Below are 15585 nucleotides of genomic sequence, written 5' to 3'. Positions count from 1 at the left end.
CAAGCAACAAATTATTTAATACCTCTGTCAACAGAATATGTTTTTGTTCATACACAAATATAAACACATATATATAAAATTCATACACCAGAATGATTTTCTTCAAGTAGCGTTATTTTTTATTTATTTTTTAAGTAGGCTCCATGCCCAGTGTGGAACCCAAGGTGGGACTTGAACCCACGACCCTGCGATCAAGACTTGAGTGGAGATCAAGAGTCGGATGTGTAACCAACTGAGCCACCCAGGCACCCCTTCAAGTAGCATTATTTATAAGAATAATCAAACTAGCATTTAAGAAAAGACAACCCTTAGTATTAACTAATCTAGAATTTTATTTAAAGCAAAATATATACAAAAACTTCCTAAATAACTGTTCCATTAATTATCAAATATTCTTCACTTATGTTTATTTAAAAAAAAATTTTTTTAATGTTTATTTATTTTTGAGAAAGAGAGACAGAGCATGAGCAGGCAAGGGTAAGGGAGAGAGGGAGTCACAGAATCTGAAGGAGGCTCCAGGCTCTGAGCTGTCAGCACAGAACCCGACATGGGGCTCGAACTCGAGAACCTTGAGATCATGACCTGAGCCAAAGTTGGTCACTTAACTGACTGGGTCACCCAGGCGCCCCTTCACTTATGTTTTTTAAAGTTTGTTTATTTTGAGAGACAGTGTGCGAGTAAGTAAGGGGCACAGAGAGAGAGGGAGACAGAGAAAATCCCAAGCAGGCTACACACTGTCAGAGCAGAGTGTGATGAGGGGATCAATTCATGAATGTGAGACCATGACCCAAGTCAAAGTCAGAGGCTTAACTGATTGAGCCACCTAGGCACCCCTCAAATAATTATTCTTCATATATAACGTACCTGAACAGCACTTCTTAAAAAATGTTTATTTAGTTTTGAGACAGAGACAGAGAGACAGAGAGAGTGTGTATTGTGTGTGTGTGTGTGTGTGTGCGCGAGCGTGCGTGCGTGGGGGGGAGGGGGGGCAGAGAGAGGGGGAGACAGAATCCGAACCAGATTCCAGGCTCCAAGCTGTCAGCACAGAGCCCGACATGGGGCTCGAACTCAAGAACTGTGAGATCATGACCTGAGCCGAGATCAAGAGTCGGACACGTAACCAACTACGCCACCCAGGTGCCCCTAGCCGAAGAGCACCTTTTCTAAAACATTTTTTTCCTTACATTCATTTAAAGACATAATGGCTTATTCCAGAAAGACTGACCAATCATGTTCTCAGACATGACAAGATCTCTTACTACTTTAATGCCTTTGCATACACTGCTCTTTCTGCCCAGAATGCTTTCCCTAGCTTGTCCAGTGAGCAAACTCCCACTCTTCCTTCAAACCCCTGCAAGGGTATTCCCCTGTGAATTCCCCAGACAGAGGCAGACATACTCATTCCTCTACAGTGCCACTGTTCCCCTTCTGAACCTCCATTATGAATGCCTGCTGCTAAAGTAGTCTCCAATTGTGTGTTTATTGTATCTATTTTCCCTCAAGACTGACAGTTGCTGAAGGACAGAAACCGTGCATTTTCATCTATATATTTCCCAGTCCCTAATGCAGAATCCTGCACAACATAGTTGGGGTTCATTACTTAGTACTTACCTAATATAAACCAACAAATTATAAACATTTAAAATCTTTCCAGAGATCATTAACATGTATTATTCGACTTCAACTAACTTCTAGGCTATCCTGTAACTCTAGTTTTCAGACAGGCAGGATAGAAACTGTTTTCTGAAGATCTCTATTTGACAACTAAACACAATGTACAAAAAAACCCACTGTGATGGGTAATGTGAGGGTTAAAATATCAGGACCCCGTCTCATTGGGAATCTACAGTACAGTAGAAGACACTTTTTAATTGTTTCAACATATTGTTCAGTAAGAACAATAACAGAAGTAAGTGCTCTGGATTCTACAAAGTGGAAGGGCCAGTTATAATTAAGAAGGCTAAAGAAGAGACCGACATAACATTTAAGTTGGGTTTTAATGAATGAGTAGAAAGGTATATTACTAGGCACGGAATAAACAGTATGAGCAAAAAAGTTCAGAAGTATAAGGTAAATGCATATTATATGTTTAAAACCTTCTTACTATTACAGATACAAGCACTCCAAAAGAAAATGGCATGGGAAGTCTGATCACAGGAATTGAAAAGCTTCAAAAAAACCAAAAACAAATGCATTGCATAATGTTTAAAATAACATTAAATTTTCATGTTAATTTAAATAATAGTGCACATATAATTTTGTGTATGGAAACCCCACAGATTTTCTGTATGTAACACTGATTAAAACATTTTTTTAATGTGCTAAAATACATAGAACATAAAAATTACCATCTTAGCCATTTTTAAGTGCACACTTCAGAAGTGCTAAGTATTAAGTAACTTTATTTTGCTGAGCAACCAATCTGTAGAACTCTTTTTAATGCCCGGAAATTATTCTATTTAGTTCATGTAATATATTTTCATTCTATTTCTTTTGATTATCAAAGGTGAATGTGTGCTAACTTCCTATTTCTTTTTGTGTGAAATGTATACATCAGTAAGTAAGCTTATAAATTTGAAGCATAGGATGTTAACATTTGACAATATTCTTTTTCAAACACATTAGTTCTCATCTTGATTGTTTTTGTTTGTTAGAGTATACTTTTTATAGAAATTGGATTTTTGAACAATGTATAGATACTTTAAATAGTAGTCTCATAATTAAAGTCTGCTTAAAGCAGGGTACAATTTTATATAGAAAAAAATCCATGTAAATTAAGTCATATCAAATTTAAATAATGCTTAAGACTAAACCTCAGTCTTCCGTTGAAGACTGAAGTGACAGGAGTAAAAGAGACACAAGGCAGTGATTGCTATAAAAACTGAAGTAATGAGTACTTTTGAGGGGAGGGACAAGGTCATAATTAGATGCATACGTGGAGGGGGTGCTGCTGGGAGAGCTGTGAACGTTTGATATTTTTGATCTGGATGGTAGTGATTAGGGTGTTAGCCTTGTAATAATTAAGCTACGTATTTCTTTTGTGTAGATTTCTATATCTGTACCATAAAAAAGTTAAAAGTGGGCTACTTAATTCAATTCTTTGAGTAGTTTGAAAATATTAAATTTTCCCTTTAGTAAGGAGAATACACAAATGGCTAAAAATTAGTTACAAAATCAAGACATTCATAAAAAAATGTAAAGTAATATTATTCCCAAAGAGTCATTATGTATTCTAGGATAACATAAGGTAATTTTTACAAATAATCTGACAAATAATTGAGACAAAAAAGAGGTAAGATATTTGGATCAATGAATTAAGAGAATATATACATGACAGTAAATGATTTTTATGAGGATCAATGAATGAGGAATTCATGTACAACCTTAAAATTAAGACCAAGTTTCTTTATAGCAATTACATTTAATAAATACAAAGACACAGTACAACTTTTGAAAAATGAAAGACAAAATTAAACTATTTAAAAACATTATACACAAACATGACAAAGAGAGCCTGAGAGTTTGGGGGAAAGTACTAACCAGTTACTGCCAGCAGCTGTGAAACTCTCACCTCCATTTCCTCCCGATGAGACCTGTCTCTGTCTTCAAATTCACGCGTCCTTCTCCGGGCCTCTTCAAAGGCCTGTTGTGCTAATGCATCCTCCTGCTGTCAGAATACATGAAAGGGATATTTCAATTTTGATCTATAATAAAAATTTTTAATCTGTTATTTTTTGGAGGAAATGAACAGCAGAGTATATCTTCAAATATCAAAACCATTTAAAAAAGCTAACACTGAAGCTACTTTTAAAAGAAAACTTCAGGGGCGCCTGGGTGGCGCAGTCGGTTAAGCGTCCGACTTCAGCCAGGTCACGATCTCGCGGTCTGTGAGTTCGAGCCCCGCGTCGGGCTCTGGGCTGATGGCTCAGAGCCTGGAGCCTGTTTCCGATTCTGTGTCTCCCTCTCTCTCTGCCCCTCCCCAGTTCATGCTCTGTCTCTCTCTGTCCCAAAAATAAATAAACGTTGAAAAAAAAAAATTAAAAGAAAACTTCAGTTTGTTCATGTTTTACATCACACTTTGGAAACAGTAACTGTGTTCATGATCTTTCCTTTCCTTACCTCATCTATTCACCAAAATAAAATCCTGTACAAGTCAATACTTAAACCACAGAATGGGGTGCCTGGGTGGCGCAGTCGGTTAAACGTCCGACTTCAGCCAGGTCACGATCTCGCGGTCCGTGAGTTCGAGCCCCGCGTCAGGCTCTGGGCTGATGGCTCAGAGCCTGGAGCCTGTTTCCGATTCTGTGTCTCCCTCTCTCTCTGCCCCTCCCCCGTTCATACTCTGTCTCTCTCTGTCCCCAAAATAAGTAAACGTTGAAAAAAAAAAAAAAATAAAAAAAAAAAATACTTAAACCACAGAAGATCAAGAAAAAAATTTGGTATATACTTCTATAATTTGCTATTAAGACAGGCCAGGCCCTCAAATTAGGACACTAAAGCCAGAAATAGAAAAGAGAATATTAACAGAATTAATGATAAAAATGTTTGAAACTGCTGAACAACAGAAAGTAAATAAAAGTCCAAAGGATGTCACCAAGGAAAAATATTTGTAACATATAACAAATTTATCTGAATTTTCCCAATTAATAAAGATCTGCACATGAAGAAAACCCAGATACCTCAAACTAATCGTGTCTAAAGGGGCAACCGATTGAAACTTTCTCCTTTACTCTTCTCTAGTCTCCATTCATGGCATCCCTCATTCATTTCTGACAGAAACCTGAGACACCTTTGACTCTTTGCTCTCCTCTTTTCTCCACAGAGCCAATCAATCACCAAGTCCTAACCATCTGACCTCCTAAATATTTTTGGAATCTTAGTCTCCTTTTATTTCCTACATTTTTCCAGTTCGGGCTTCTAAGATCTCTTACTAAAATTACTACAAAGGTCTCCTAAACAGTCTCTTCCTGCTTCCATTCTGTCATCCCCAGTCTACCACCCAGCCATCAGAGCATGCCTTAGGCACAATCTGACCAAAACACCCCCAACTTAAAAAAGCTTCCTCATGGTACATAGCACTGGATGCTCAACTTTTGCAGTCACACACTTCTCAATACCAGGATTTCTGATGGTACACTTGAAGAAACTAAAAGATAAAAATACCAAAAAAGTCATCAATATTCACCTTCCTAGATTCATTGCAGCAAGGGGTGGCCAGTAACTCAATTCAAACCAATGAGACAGAAGGATAAGTCACCTAACTGGGGTTCTAAGAAAGTCCTTTAAGAGGTATTTCAATTTTTCTCCTTCCTATGAACTGATGCAATGCCCAGAGATACAGCAGTCATCATGCAAACATAATAGTGGGGATGCAGTCACACATTGAGCATAGCACAGCAGGAAGATGAAAGACCCAGAGCCCCTGTAATATAATTAAGTGCTACACCAGACCTGGACTATTCCTACACTGCTTGGTATCTTGTTCTCTGTGAGAAATCTTTTATTTGTCACTATTAGTAAGGCTGTTTAATACTTACAATTTTCACTGACACAATGTCTATAACCTAAACAAAATTGAAAGATGTAATCAAATTTCCATTCTTATGATACATTTACTAGCTTTATGACCCGGAGGAAGGCATTTCATTTCTGTAAGCTTCTGCAAACTCACACGTAAAATGGGCACAGTAATAATACTTCACAAGATTACTGTGAAGATTAAATGAGGTAACATATAAAATGTGCTTAAGCATACTTGACAATCTTCAATAAGTGCTGGTATCTTACAAGCATTTACAGACATATCAAATTTACACATCTGACTAAATATCATTACACGTTCCTACTGTATTCTCAGAATGTACCATATAAGCTAGAGGTACCTGCAAAAGAACGCTGTTTCCAACTGCCAAGGGTTTTCTATTATTTAGCTAATGATCAACTGGGACACATCTGGTAACAGGATACTCCTTCTGTCCTGTGCATTCATTCACGTTTTCATTTATTCCACAAATGTTTGAGGTTTTAATATGTCCAAGTCACCGTGTTAAGGTACCATGAATACAATATGAGAAACAAATGGTGCTTTTCCTCACAGTTTCTGGTCTAGTGGGGCAAGTAGATGATGAACAAATAATTACCAAAAAAAATATATGTCAACTGTGATTAAGTACAGTAAAGGAATATTACATGATGAAATGAGAGCACATAACAGGAGATGTGATCTAATTCCCTAAGGAAGTTAACAGCCATTAATGTGTATTCTAGCAATGGTCAGATTTTTATTTCATTAAAAGAAAAAATAATATTATTACTAATAGTTGTAGTAAAATAAGCCAGGAGGGATTTGGTAGCCCTCTACTTTCTAATTCCAGCTTCTGTTTTGGTCGTTTCTAGCAAGGTGTGAAATAGATGTGCAGAGATAAGTGTTTGTACTTTAATTTGAAAGACAACTGGCAATTACCAGCATTGTCTTGATCCTTTCCTGTTGCAACCTTAACTAACACCTATCTGCTTCAAGGGCAGCATAAAGGGCAACTCCTGATAAAACTACATACTCATCCATAAAGTGTGGTCAAATGAGCTAGCGACAACTAACTCTATCCAATCTCAGATGGTAGTGGGAGCAGCTTTCAACACTTTGGTCCCCACCAGCTCCATGTTATACTAGTTTGTTACTCCGTGGTCTTAACCATGATCTGCACAAAGTAGCCAGGTGGGGTCATCATAAAAGGTGGGTGCATGTGAAACCCATGTGGCAAATAAAGGCTTTGCAGTTCTCTCATAGAGAATACATAGAATATTCTGACCATTCTTGCTGTGGTGATTTTGTCTTTATTGTACTGCCTAAATCTACAACGATACTTATTTTATGGTTTGGTAATACCTTTCTGCAGCTATGAATTTAAAAACTGGAAGTGCATGTTTAATGAAAAGTTAATTCATTTCCAAGAAAGTTGATGATGAAGATGTAATTTGCACAAAATAACGACGTTTACTATTCTCTGTGGGGACCAGAATGGTATCACTGATCACATGAAAGCCAAAAGAAATAAAACTGCTGAAGAAGCTTCAATATATACTTCAAGGGCAACAATTTAACACGTGCAGCTGCAAACGGTACATTTAACACCACCCTGCAAATAACTTCATTTAAATCAAGTGATTTAATTCACTGACAAATGAGTCAATTCACATTATCATGCACATGTAAAAAGCAAAGCTGTTCATATGCTGATAACATTAACAAAAACCTTGCAAATAACTAAAGGACACCAGTTTTACATCAGTGTCATCAGGTATAGAGTATCTGTTAATTCAAATAATGGTTCAGTCTTTCTAACCTGATCATAGAACCAAAATTAAACTTTTGAAAGGGTACTACATTGAAGGTGAAACATGCAAAGTAAAAAAGTACAACAGTGAAGATAAAACTATTGGCTCTTATACTGATAATACAAATATAGATGCTGGTGGAGCACACTGTATAAAGAATAACATTCTCAGTGAATTTCTAAAAACTATGAAATAGAAATTTATTGGGGGTGCCTGGGTGGCTCAGTCGGTTAAGTATCCAACCTCAGCTCAGATCATGATCTCACGGTCTGTGAGTTCGAGCCCCACGTCGGGCTCTGTGCTAACAGCTCAGAGCCTGGAGCCTGCTTCAGATTCTGTGTCTCCCTCTCTCTCTTCCCCTTCCCCACTTGTGCTCTCTTTCTGTCTCTCAAAAATAAATAAAAACATTAAAAAAAAAAAGTTTAGAAATTTATTAGAAACTAGTTGTGGCACATATAACTGGTCTGCCAATCACTTAGTTTATAGTTGCATAAATTAGAAATATATTTATCTACGAAGTAACTGAACTGTAAAATGTGACAAAGCTGATGCCGAATATAAAAAATACATCAAGACAGTACCCCACACTTAGAGCTTTTGAAGAACTACTCTAAATCAAAATAGTTCCTACAATGGCACTGAACTTTTTTAAGGCAAATGAGTCCTCATAGTTATGCTTTGCTCAAAATTAGTTGGAAATCTCTGATTAAAGTATCCAAAGGTGAAATGCCAAAAATTTGACTTTTTAAAAAAAGTTTATTTATTTTGTGCACACACTCACACACACATGCACATGCACGCACGCACGCACGGGGGCAGGGGAGAGAATCCCAAGCAGGCTTTGTGCTGTCAGTGTGGAGAACAATGCCGGGTTCGATCCTTCATGACCTGAGCCGAAACCAAGAATTGGAGGCTTCACCAACTAAGCCACACTGATGCCCCCCAAAATTTGATTTTTAAGCTTTTAAAGAGTTACAATTATTGAAAACCAAATGCATAAAGAGGATGTTGAATTTTATCCCTACAAATTACAGAAAATAAATAGAAAGATGAAAATACAATCAGCAAATGTGATTTGTTTCTATAATTATACTAAGAATGATATTAATTTGCAGGGAGCTTTCAAAACATTTTATTGTATTATATTATACATACAAAAAAGTACATTTACAGTAAGGCTTTACTGTCCAATATGGGAACCACATGTGGCCAATGAACACTTGAAATACACACCAAATTTCAAGAACTTGTTTCAAAGAAAAAAAATGTGGGACATCTCAATAGATTTTTTATATTAATTTTATGTTCAAGTATGATATTTTGGATATCCTGGGTCAAACAAAATACAATATAAAAATTAAATACAATTGCTTCTTTTTATCTTTTTTAATGTGGCTTCTAGAAAAACTTAAATTACATTATATGGTTCACATTTGAATTATACCGGACAGCACTGTCCTAAATTACAGCTCAATGAATTTCCACAAACTGAACTTTCCATGTAACTAGAATCCATTGGAAGAAAGAGAGCAGTAATAACACCTTGGGAGTTTCTTTCAGCTCCATTCCAATAACTAACCTCCTCTCCTCTCTCAAGGATAAACCACTATCCTTATTGCTAACAACACATATTATCAGTTTTGCCCATTTCTGTACTTTCATATGAAGGGATTCATACAACATGTGCTTTTTGGGTACACTCAATATATTTGTGAAATCCACCCATACTGGTGTGCTAGTTGTAGATTTTCATTATCACTGTATTTCTTTGTGTGGATAAGCAATTTACCCATTCTACTGTTAATGGGCATTTGGGCAGTTTGCAGTTTCTGGATATTACTAATAATGCTGCCATAAATGTCCAGTACATATATTTTGATGAATATATGTATTTATTCCTCTTGCATACCATGAAACTTAGAGTAGAATTGCTGGATCACAGGTATATGTAATTTGCAGTTTTAGCATGTATTGTCAGTTTTTCAAATGTTGTGTCAATTTTACCTAACCAATATAGCAACTGTTGTTTCATATCCTTGCCAACATTTGTCAAAGGTACTCTGAACGGAGAAAATACCTGTGAAAATATTTCAGCTGAAACACTCAACAAACTTTAATTAAAACGAATTGTGACCATACTCTTTACTGTCTTAGCTTACCAGGTGCCTTACCTCAGCATCTGTTAGAGAATATTGTCCTCATCCCCTTGAGTAGAATTAAAATTTTCCCAATTTAAAGACAGAGAGAGAGAGAGAGAGAGAGAGAGAGAGAGAGAGAGAGAATACTGTCCTCATACAGCAGAGAGAGAGAATAAGCAAGCTCTCTTGTGTATCTCTTATCAGGACACTACTCCTATCAGGGCCCCACTCTCATGACCTCATATAATTTTAATTACCCCCATAAAGACCTTATCTCCAAATGCAGTCACATTGCGTGTTGAGGCTTTAACAAATTAATTTTAGGGGAACAGAAACATTCAGTCCATAACAGATGTAAGCAGTAGGATTAGGATTCACACAATTATATGACAATGAAGCCCCTAATCCTAACTACTACATATTGTACAGATGATTTTGGGATAGGGAAGGTTATAGAAAAGCGCTTACTGTACACTGAATGTTTGGAATCCCCTGCTTTAAAGTTTTTACATTATATAAGACCAATTATTGTATTAGTTTGCTATCACAACAGATGGTACTTACTTTGTAGTTATAAAGCTCAGTTTATAGACCGGAAAACTTGGAAAATTCTAAGTATGGAAAATGCTATGGGTTAAACTTAAAATTTTTATCTATCATTTAATAAAATATTTCAGTTTTAAAAGTCAACTAAATCTGAAATTTTACCTCATATAAATTCAATCTGCTATATCACTTCTTACAGAAACAGCCTTGTAAATTGCTGATTATTTACTATTTCTCTGAAACAGCTGGTCACTCCTTATCCCTGTGGAAATCAAGGTAGCAGGGATTCCTTCTTAAGAATTTTAATTTTCGGGGCAGCTGGGTGGCTCAGGCAGTTAAGGTCCATGTTTGGCTTAGGTCATGATCTTGGGGTCTGTGAGCTGGGAGCCCGGCATCAGGCTCTGTGCTGATAGCTCAGAGCCTACTTCGGATTCTATGTCCCCCTCTCTGCACCTCCTCTGCTCGCACTGTGTCTCTCTATCAAAAATAAATAAACGTTGGGGCGCCTGGGTGGCGCAGTCGGTTAAGCGTCGGACTTCAGCCAGGTCACGATCTCGCGGTCCGTGGGTTCGAGCCCCGCGTCGGGCTCTGGGCTGATGGCTCAGAGCCTGAATCCTGTTTCCGATTCTGTGTCTCCCTCTCTCTCTGCCCCTCCCCCGTTCATGCTCTGTCTCTCTCTGTCCCAAAAATAAATAAAAAAAAAACGTCGGAAAAAAAAATTAAAAAAAAAAAATAATAAATAAACGTTAAAAAATTAAAACAAAAAAAAGAATTTTAATTTGGGGGGCATCTGAGTGGCTCAGTCGGTTAAGTGTCTGACTCCTGATTTTGGCCCAGGTCACGATCTCACGCACAGGTTCGTAAGTTTGAGCCCCACATGAGATTCTTTCTCTCTTTGTGCCCCTCCCCCCACTTGTGCGCTCTCTCTCTCTCAAAATCAATTAATTTAAAAATTTTAAATTTACTTATTTACTTATTTATTTTTAAAGCAATCTCTACACCTAATGTGGGGCTTGAACATATGACCCCAAGATCAAGAGTTGCATGCTCTACTGATTGAGCCAGCCAGGCATCCCAAGAATTTTAACTATGAACCTTAATTTTTTACTAGAAAGGTTTTGGCTTTTTATCTCTTGATAGGAAAATTCTCACATTTCCATATATGGAGAACACAGAAACAGACAATAGAGGGAAACAACAACAAAAAAAAAGGATTCTTTTTTATTCCTGTCATTATTTTAACTTTATTATGAGGATTAATATAGGGGAGCCTGGGTGGCTCAGTTGGTTAAGCGTATGACACTTGATTTTGGCTTAGGTCATGATCTCACAGCTTGTGGGTTCGAGCTCCACATCGGGCTCTGTGCTGACAGCTCAGAGCCTGGTGCCTGCTTCGGATTCTGTGTCTCCCTCTCTCTCTGCCCCTAACCCACTCACATTCTGTCTCTGTCTCTCTCAAAAATAAATAAACATAAAAAAAAAAAGAGAAAGAATATAAAAACAATCAAAAGAAATCAACACCTACTAATAAATGGACATTTTTACATGTTCTTTTAGCATTTAGAATGTCACTGCCATCCCATTACCTTCTGGTTTCCATAATTTCAAAAGACAAGTCAGTTGTTAAACTTATTGTGGCTCCCTTGCATGTGATGAGTCTGTTTTATTGCTGCTCTTGAAATTCTTTGTTTTTTCAAAATCTGACTATGATACATCTAGGTGTAGATTGCTTTGTGTTTATACAATTTGAAGTTTATTGAATTTCTTGGATATGAAGATAACTATTTTTAATGAATTTGGAAGTTTTCATCTGCTATTAATTCTTAAACTTTCTGCCCCTTTCTCTCTTTTCCTAGAACTTTCATGACATGTACACATTGGTACACATGCTGGAGTCCCATACTCTCTGAGACTGTTTTTGGTGTTTTTCTTTCTGTTCTTCAGACTGGATAATTTCTATTAATCTATGTTCATATTCACCACATCTTTCTTTTACCAACTCAAATTTGCTGTTGAGTGATCTCTACTGATATGCTCCGTTTGATGAGTCACTGTCGTTGTAATTTGCCTTTAATCCTTTAAAGAAGAATCTTCCTTGAATTCTTTGAACATACTGATAAATAACTGCTTTTAAGCCTTTGTCACTAAGAAGCAACATTTGGGATCCCTCAAAGATAGTGTCTATTGGCTGTTTTTTTCCCTGAGTATCAGTAATACTTTCATGTCTATTTACATGTCTCTTTAATTTTTTGGTTTAAAATTGGACATTTTAGACAATATTTTGTAGCAACTCTGAATTCTGACCCCTGCCTCCACTGTGTTGCTGCTGTTTTTATCTGTTTAGTGACTTACCTGGACTAATTCTGTAGTTCGCTTCTCCAGTAATGTGTAGCCTCTGCATGTCCCTGCTTAGTTTTGTTTTGTTTTCTTTTTAAGTCTAGCTTTCTAGGGGGCTGCCCTAGGTCAGCATAACTTAATAGTCAGCCAATGACTGTTGTGAGGTTTAGCTTAAACACCTTGAATCAGCCCTTCGTTCTTTTGCCACCAGATCTGTGTGCAGCTTGAGGGATACTTTCAAAGTGCAGGGAGTTCATCACTCTACCCTGGTAGACTGGTAGCTTGGAAGGGCCCTCTTTGTCCTCTCCTGAGCCAGTGCAGCTTTATATATGCATAGTCTTCTGGAACATGAGAAGTAAGTGTGATTTAAAAAAAAAAAATTTTTTTTAACGTTTATTTTTGAAGGAGAGAGAGACAGAGCATCAGCAGGGGAGGGGCAGAGAGAGAGACAGAGGGAGACACAGAATCTGAAGCAGGCTCCAGGCTCTGAGCCATCAGCACAGAGCCTGATGCGGGGTTCAAACCCATGAACTGAGAAGTAAGTGTGATTTTAATAGGGCCCACATTAGCAAACTCTTTCCCTAGATTTCTGATAAATTTCTGGCTACTTGGTCATTTTGTTGCTTCCCACATCATTAGCCTTCCCAGAACATTTGCCACGGAGACCTCTATTGTTTTTGATGACATTCCTGGGTATGGATTTTTTCATGCACTGCTCTAAATAAGGTCAGCTCCTTCTGACAGGACAATAGAGTTGCCAGTCCTCTGGCTTGTCCCACCTGCCTGTCTAACCTGAGGGACCACAGAGCTGAGGGAACTAATGGAAGCAGCTACTGACACAAGTTATCATTGTCCTTATTGAAATTCAGTAGCTTTTTTTGAATAAATACCCCTCAATGCATGTCCTTTGGTTAATTTCCAGAGACCTTAAATGTGTGTGTGTGTGTGTGTGTGTGTGTGTGTGTGTGTGTGTGCATGTGTATGCACGAGTGTGTGTTTTAAACAATTTGTCCAGTTTAAGCACTGCTTTTTGGGGAGAGGATTTACCAAACTCCTCACCAAGTCATTCCAGAAGTGCTGCTCCATTTCAGAAATGCTACATTTTATTTTGAACTCTTCTACCCGATCTAATGTTCTAAAGATCAAGAACAAATATTAAACAGAACCATTTACTGGACTTTGAAGTGCCCCCACTGAGCAGACAGGAATAATCCAATGAAATTTAGAACCACTGAAGGAAAAACTTTCCCCAAAACCAGGACCAAAATGAGTCTGCACATCTTAAAGATTCCTCAACATCACTTCAACATGAGACTTTTTATACTTACTCTTAGAGATGGGGTAAAATAGATGTCTAGTTGAAGATTAGGGGTACAGAAAGGGACCATGTTCAGTAGAGCCTGAAGTCACCCTACCTGGGCTCGCTCCTCATCAAACTCCAGGCAGCCCATACCATCCAGTCTCTGGAGGTCAATCCAGCCTTTCCAGATAACACAGACTCCATTCAGAATCATGGGAGCCTTCAAATACACCTAAGACACAGAAAAGACACATGAAAACCAATGATAAGCCATCAGATACATGAAAAACGAAGAATAAGCTTTAAGGAGACCTGTGGTTTTCTTGGGGGAAAAAAAGATGAATACAATTATAAAATTAAGAATTATAGGAAGGTATATAAACCATAGCTCTGACCAAATTCTAGAAGTTAAGTTAATCTGGTTTACCAGGATTTTATTTCTAGTCACAATTCTCTCAAATTGTTTTTTAAAAAAAGTGATACAAATTTTATAAAAACTATAATAAAATGATACTTGAAATAGACATAGTTGAAGCTGAAGCTAGGACAATAGGTACTTTGCCTTGATTTTTGAACCTCGGGTAAAAAGCTATAAAGATGGAAAACAACTGGAATTCACCAGCCCCTAAAGACAGCACACACAGTTTCCCTCTATTTGGAAACCTGGAGCCACCCAGAGTCGGGCTCTTCATACTTCCCTTCAGTTTTATAAGCTACCTCATTGCTTCCTATGAAGTAATGCAGCTTTTTTCCTTTTTTTCTAACTTCAGTTAGCCAGTTAGTCTGCTTTTAACCAAAGAAACTTAACTGATACAACATTTATTTATTCACCATTATTTTTCAAGTAAACATAAATGATTCTAGATTAAAAGACACTTTAGGTATGATTTCAAAATTCAGACCAGTTTCATTTTCAACCACCAAATTCTGATACTGCCTGAAAATGTAACTGTGCTCAAGAACAATTAAGGATCCACCAAGAAAGGAAAGGTGCTAATACTGTCATCTTAAGGTAAAAATTTTATTGTGAAACAGTAAGAAATATAAAAAATTTATTATAATTCCCACACTCTTCCCCCATCCTAATATCACACTATCCTAATAGTGACTTTAGGAAAAAACAAACAAACAAACAAACAAACATTGTTATTTTAGATCTTCTCTACCTCATTTAACAGGGGCTTCAGGGGCACCTGGGTGGCTTAGTTGGTTAAGCCTCTGACCCTTGATTTTGGCTCAGGTTATGATCTCACAGTTCATGAGTTTGAGCCCCGCACCAGGCTCTGCACTAACAGTATGGAGCCTGCTTGGGATTCTCTCTCTCTCTCTCTCTCTCTCTCTCTCTCTCTCCCTCTCTCCCTCTCTCCCTCTCCCTCTCTGTCCCTCCCTGACTTGCATGCATGCTCTAAGTAAATAAGTGAACTTAAAAAAAATTAAAACAAAAAGAAAACATGGGCTTCAGAATAAAAACCAGCATAGATGTTTATCATTTAATGCCTTAATAAGATTTCTTAAATGCAGAAGAAGCAGGACTTCAATGACTTTTCAAAACTCCAGGTTATCAAATATACATTTACAAATAAGGTCTTCATTTGTCTACACCAAATATATTTTATTTAAATAATCCAAGTGCTTTTGTGAGCTAAAATTAGCATTATTTATTACTTGTAATTATATAAAATTGGTTAAGACAGTCTTCATTTTAAGTAAAAAGCTGTAAACATCAACTTTTTCTTTTCTCAATTCAGCAGTTTCTTCAAAAAATTTGGGGCATTCTTGTTTTTAGAAAGGTTTAATAAGAATAATTGACTGTCAACAATTACAAATATGCTCAAAAAATTACAACTGAGACACCTGTAAAATAAAACCTACAGGATTTATGCCATCTTATTTTTGTCATTCCCCCCTACTATTAACACAACCTTTTTT

The 15585-nt window shown here is 37.1% G+C and overlaps 1 protein-coding gene across 2 annotated transcripts in view; it reads right to left on the bottom strand.

Annotated features, from left to right (window-relative positions):
- The window catches only part of CBFB (core-binding factor subunit beta), a 55875-nt gene that overhangs the window by 12250 nt on the left and 28040 nt on the right, over positions 1-15585 (bottom strand). The window contains exons 4-5 of one of the 2 annotated variants that reach the window (XM_045443140.1): positions 13772-13888; positions 3541-3667 (exon numbers count right to left, since the gene is read on the bottom strand). In XM_045443140.1, the coding sequence (XP_045299096.1) occupies positions 3541-3667; positions 13772-13888 (244 nt within the window). The remainder of the gene's footprint in view (positions 1-3540; positions 3668-13771; positions 13889-15585) is intronic. The other variant, XM_045443139.1, reaches the window with a different exon arrangement.

The sequence above is a fragment of the Leopardus geoffroyi genome, chromosome E2 (genome assembly GCF_018350155.1).
Source record: "Leopardus geoffroyi isolate Oge1 chromosome E2, O.geoffroyi_Oge1_pat1.0, whole genome shotgun sequence".
Taxonomy (NCBI): Eukaryota; Metazoa; Chordata; class Mammalia; order Carnivora; family Felidae; genus Leopardus; species Leopardus geoffroyi.
This window is presented reverse-complemented; position numbering and strand designations above follow the sequence as displayed.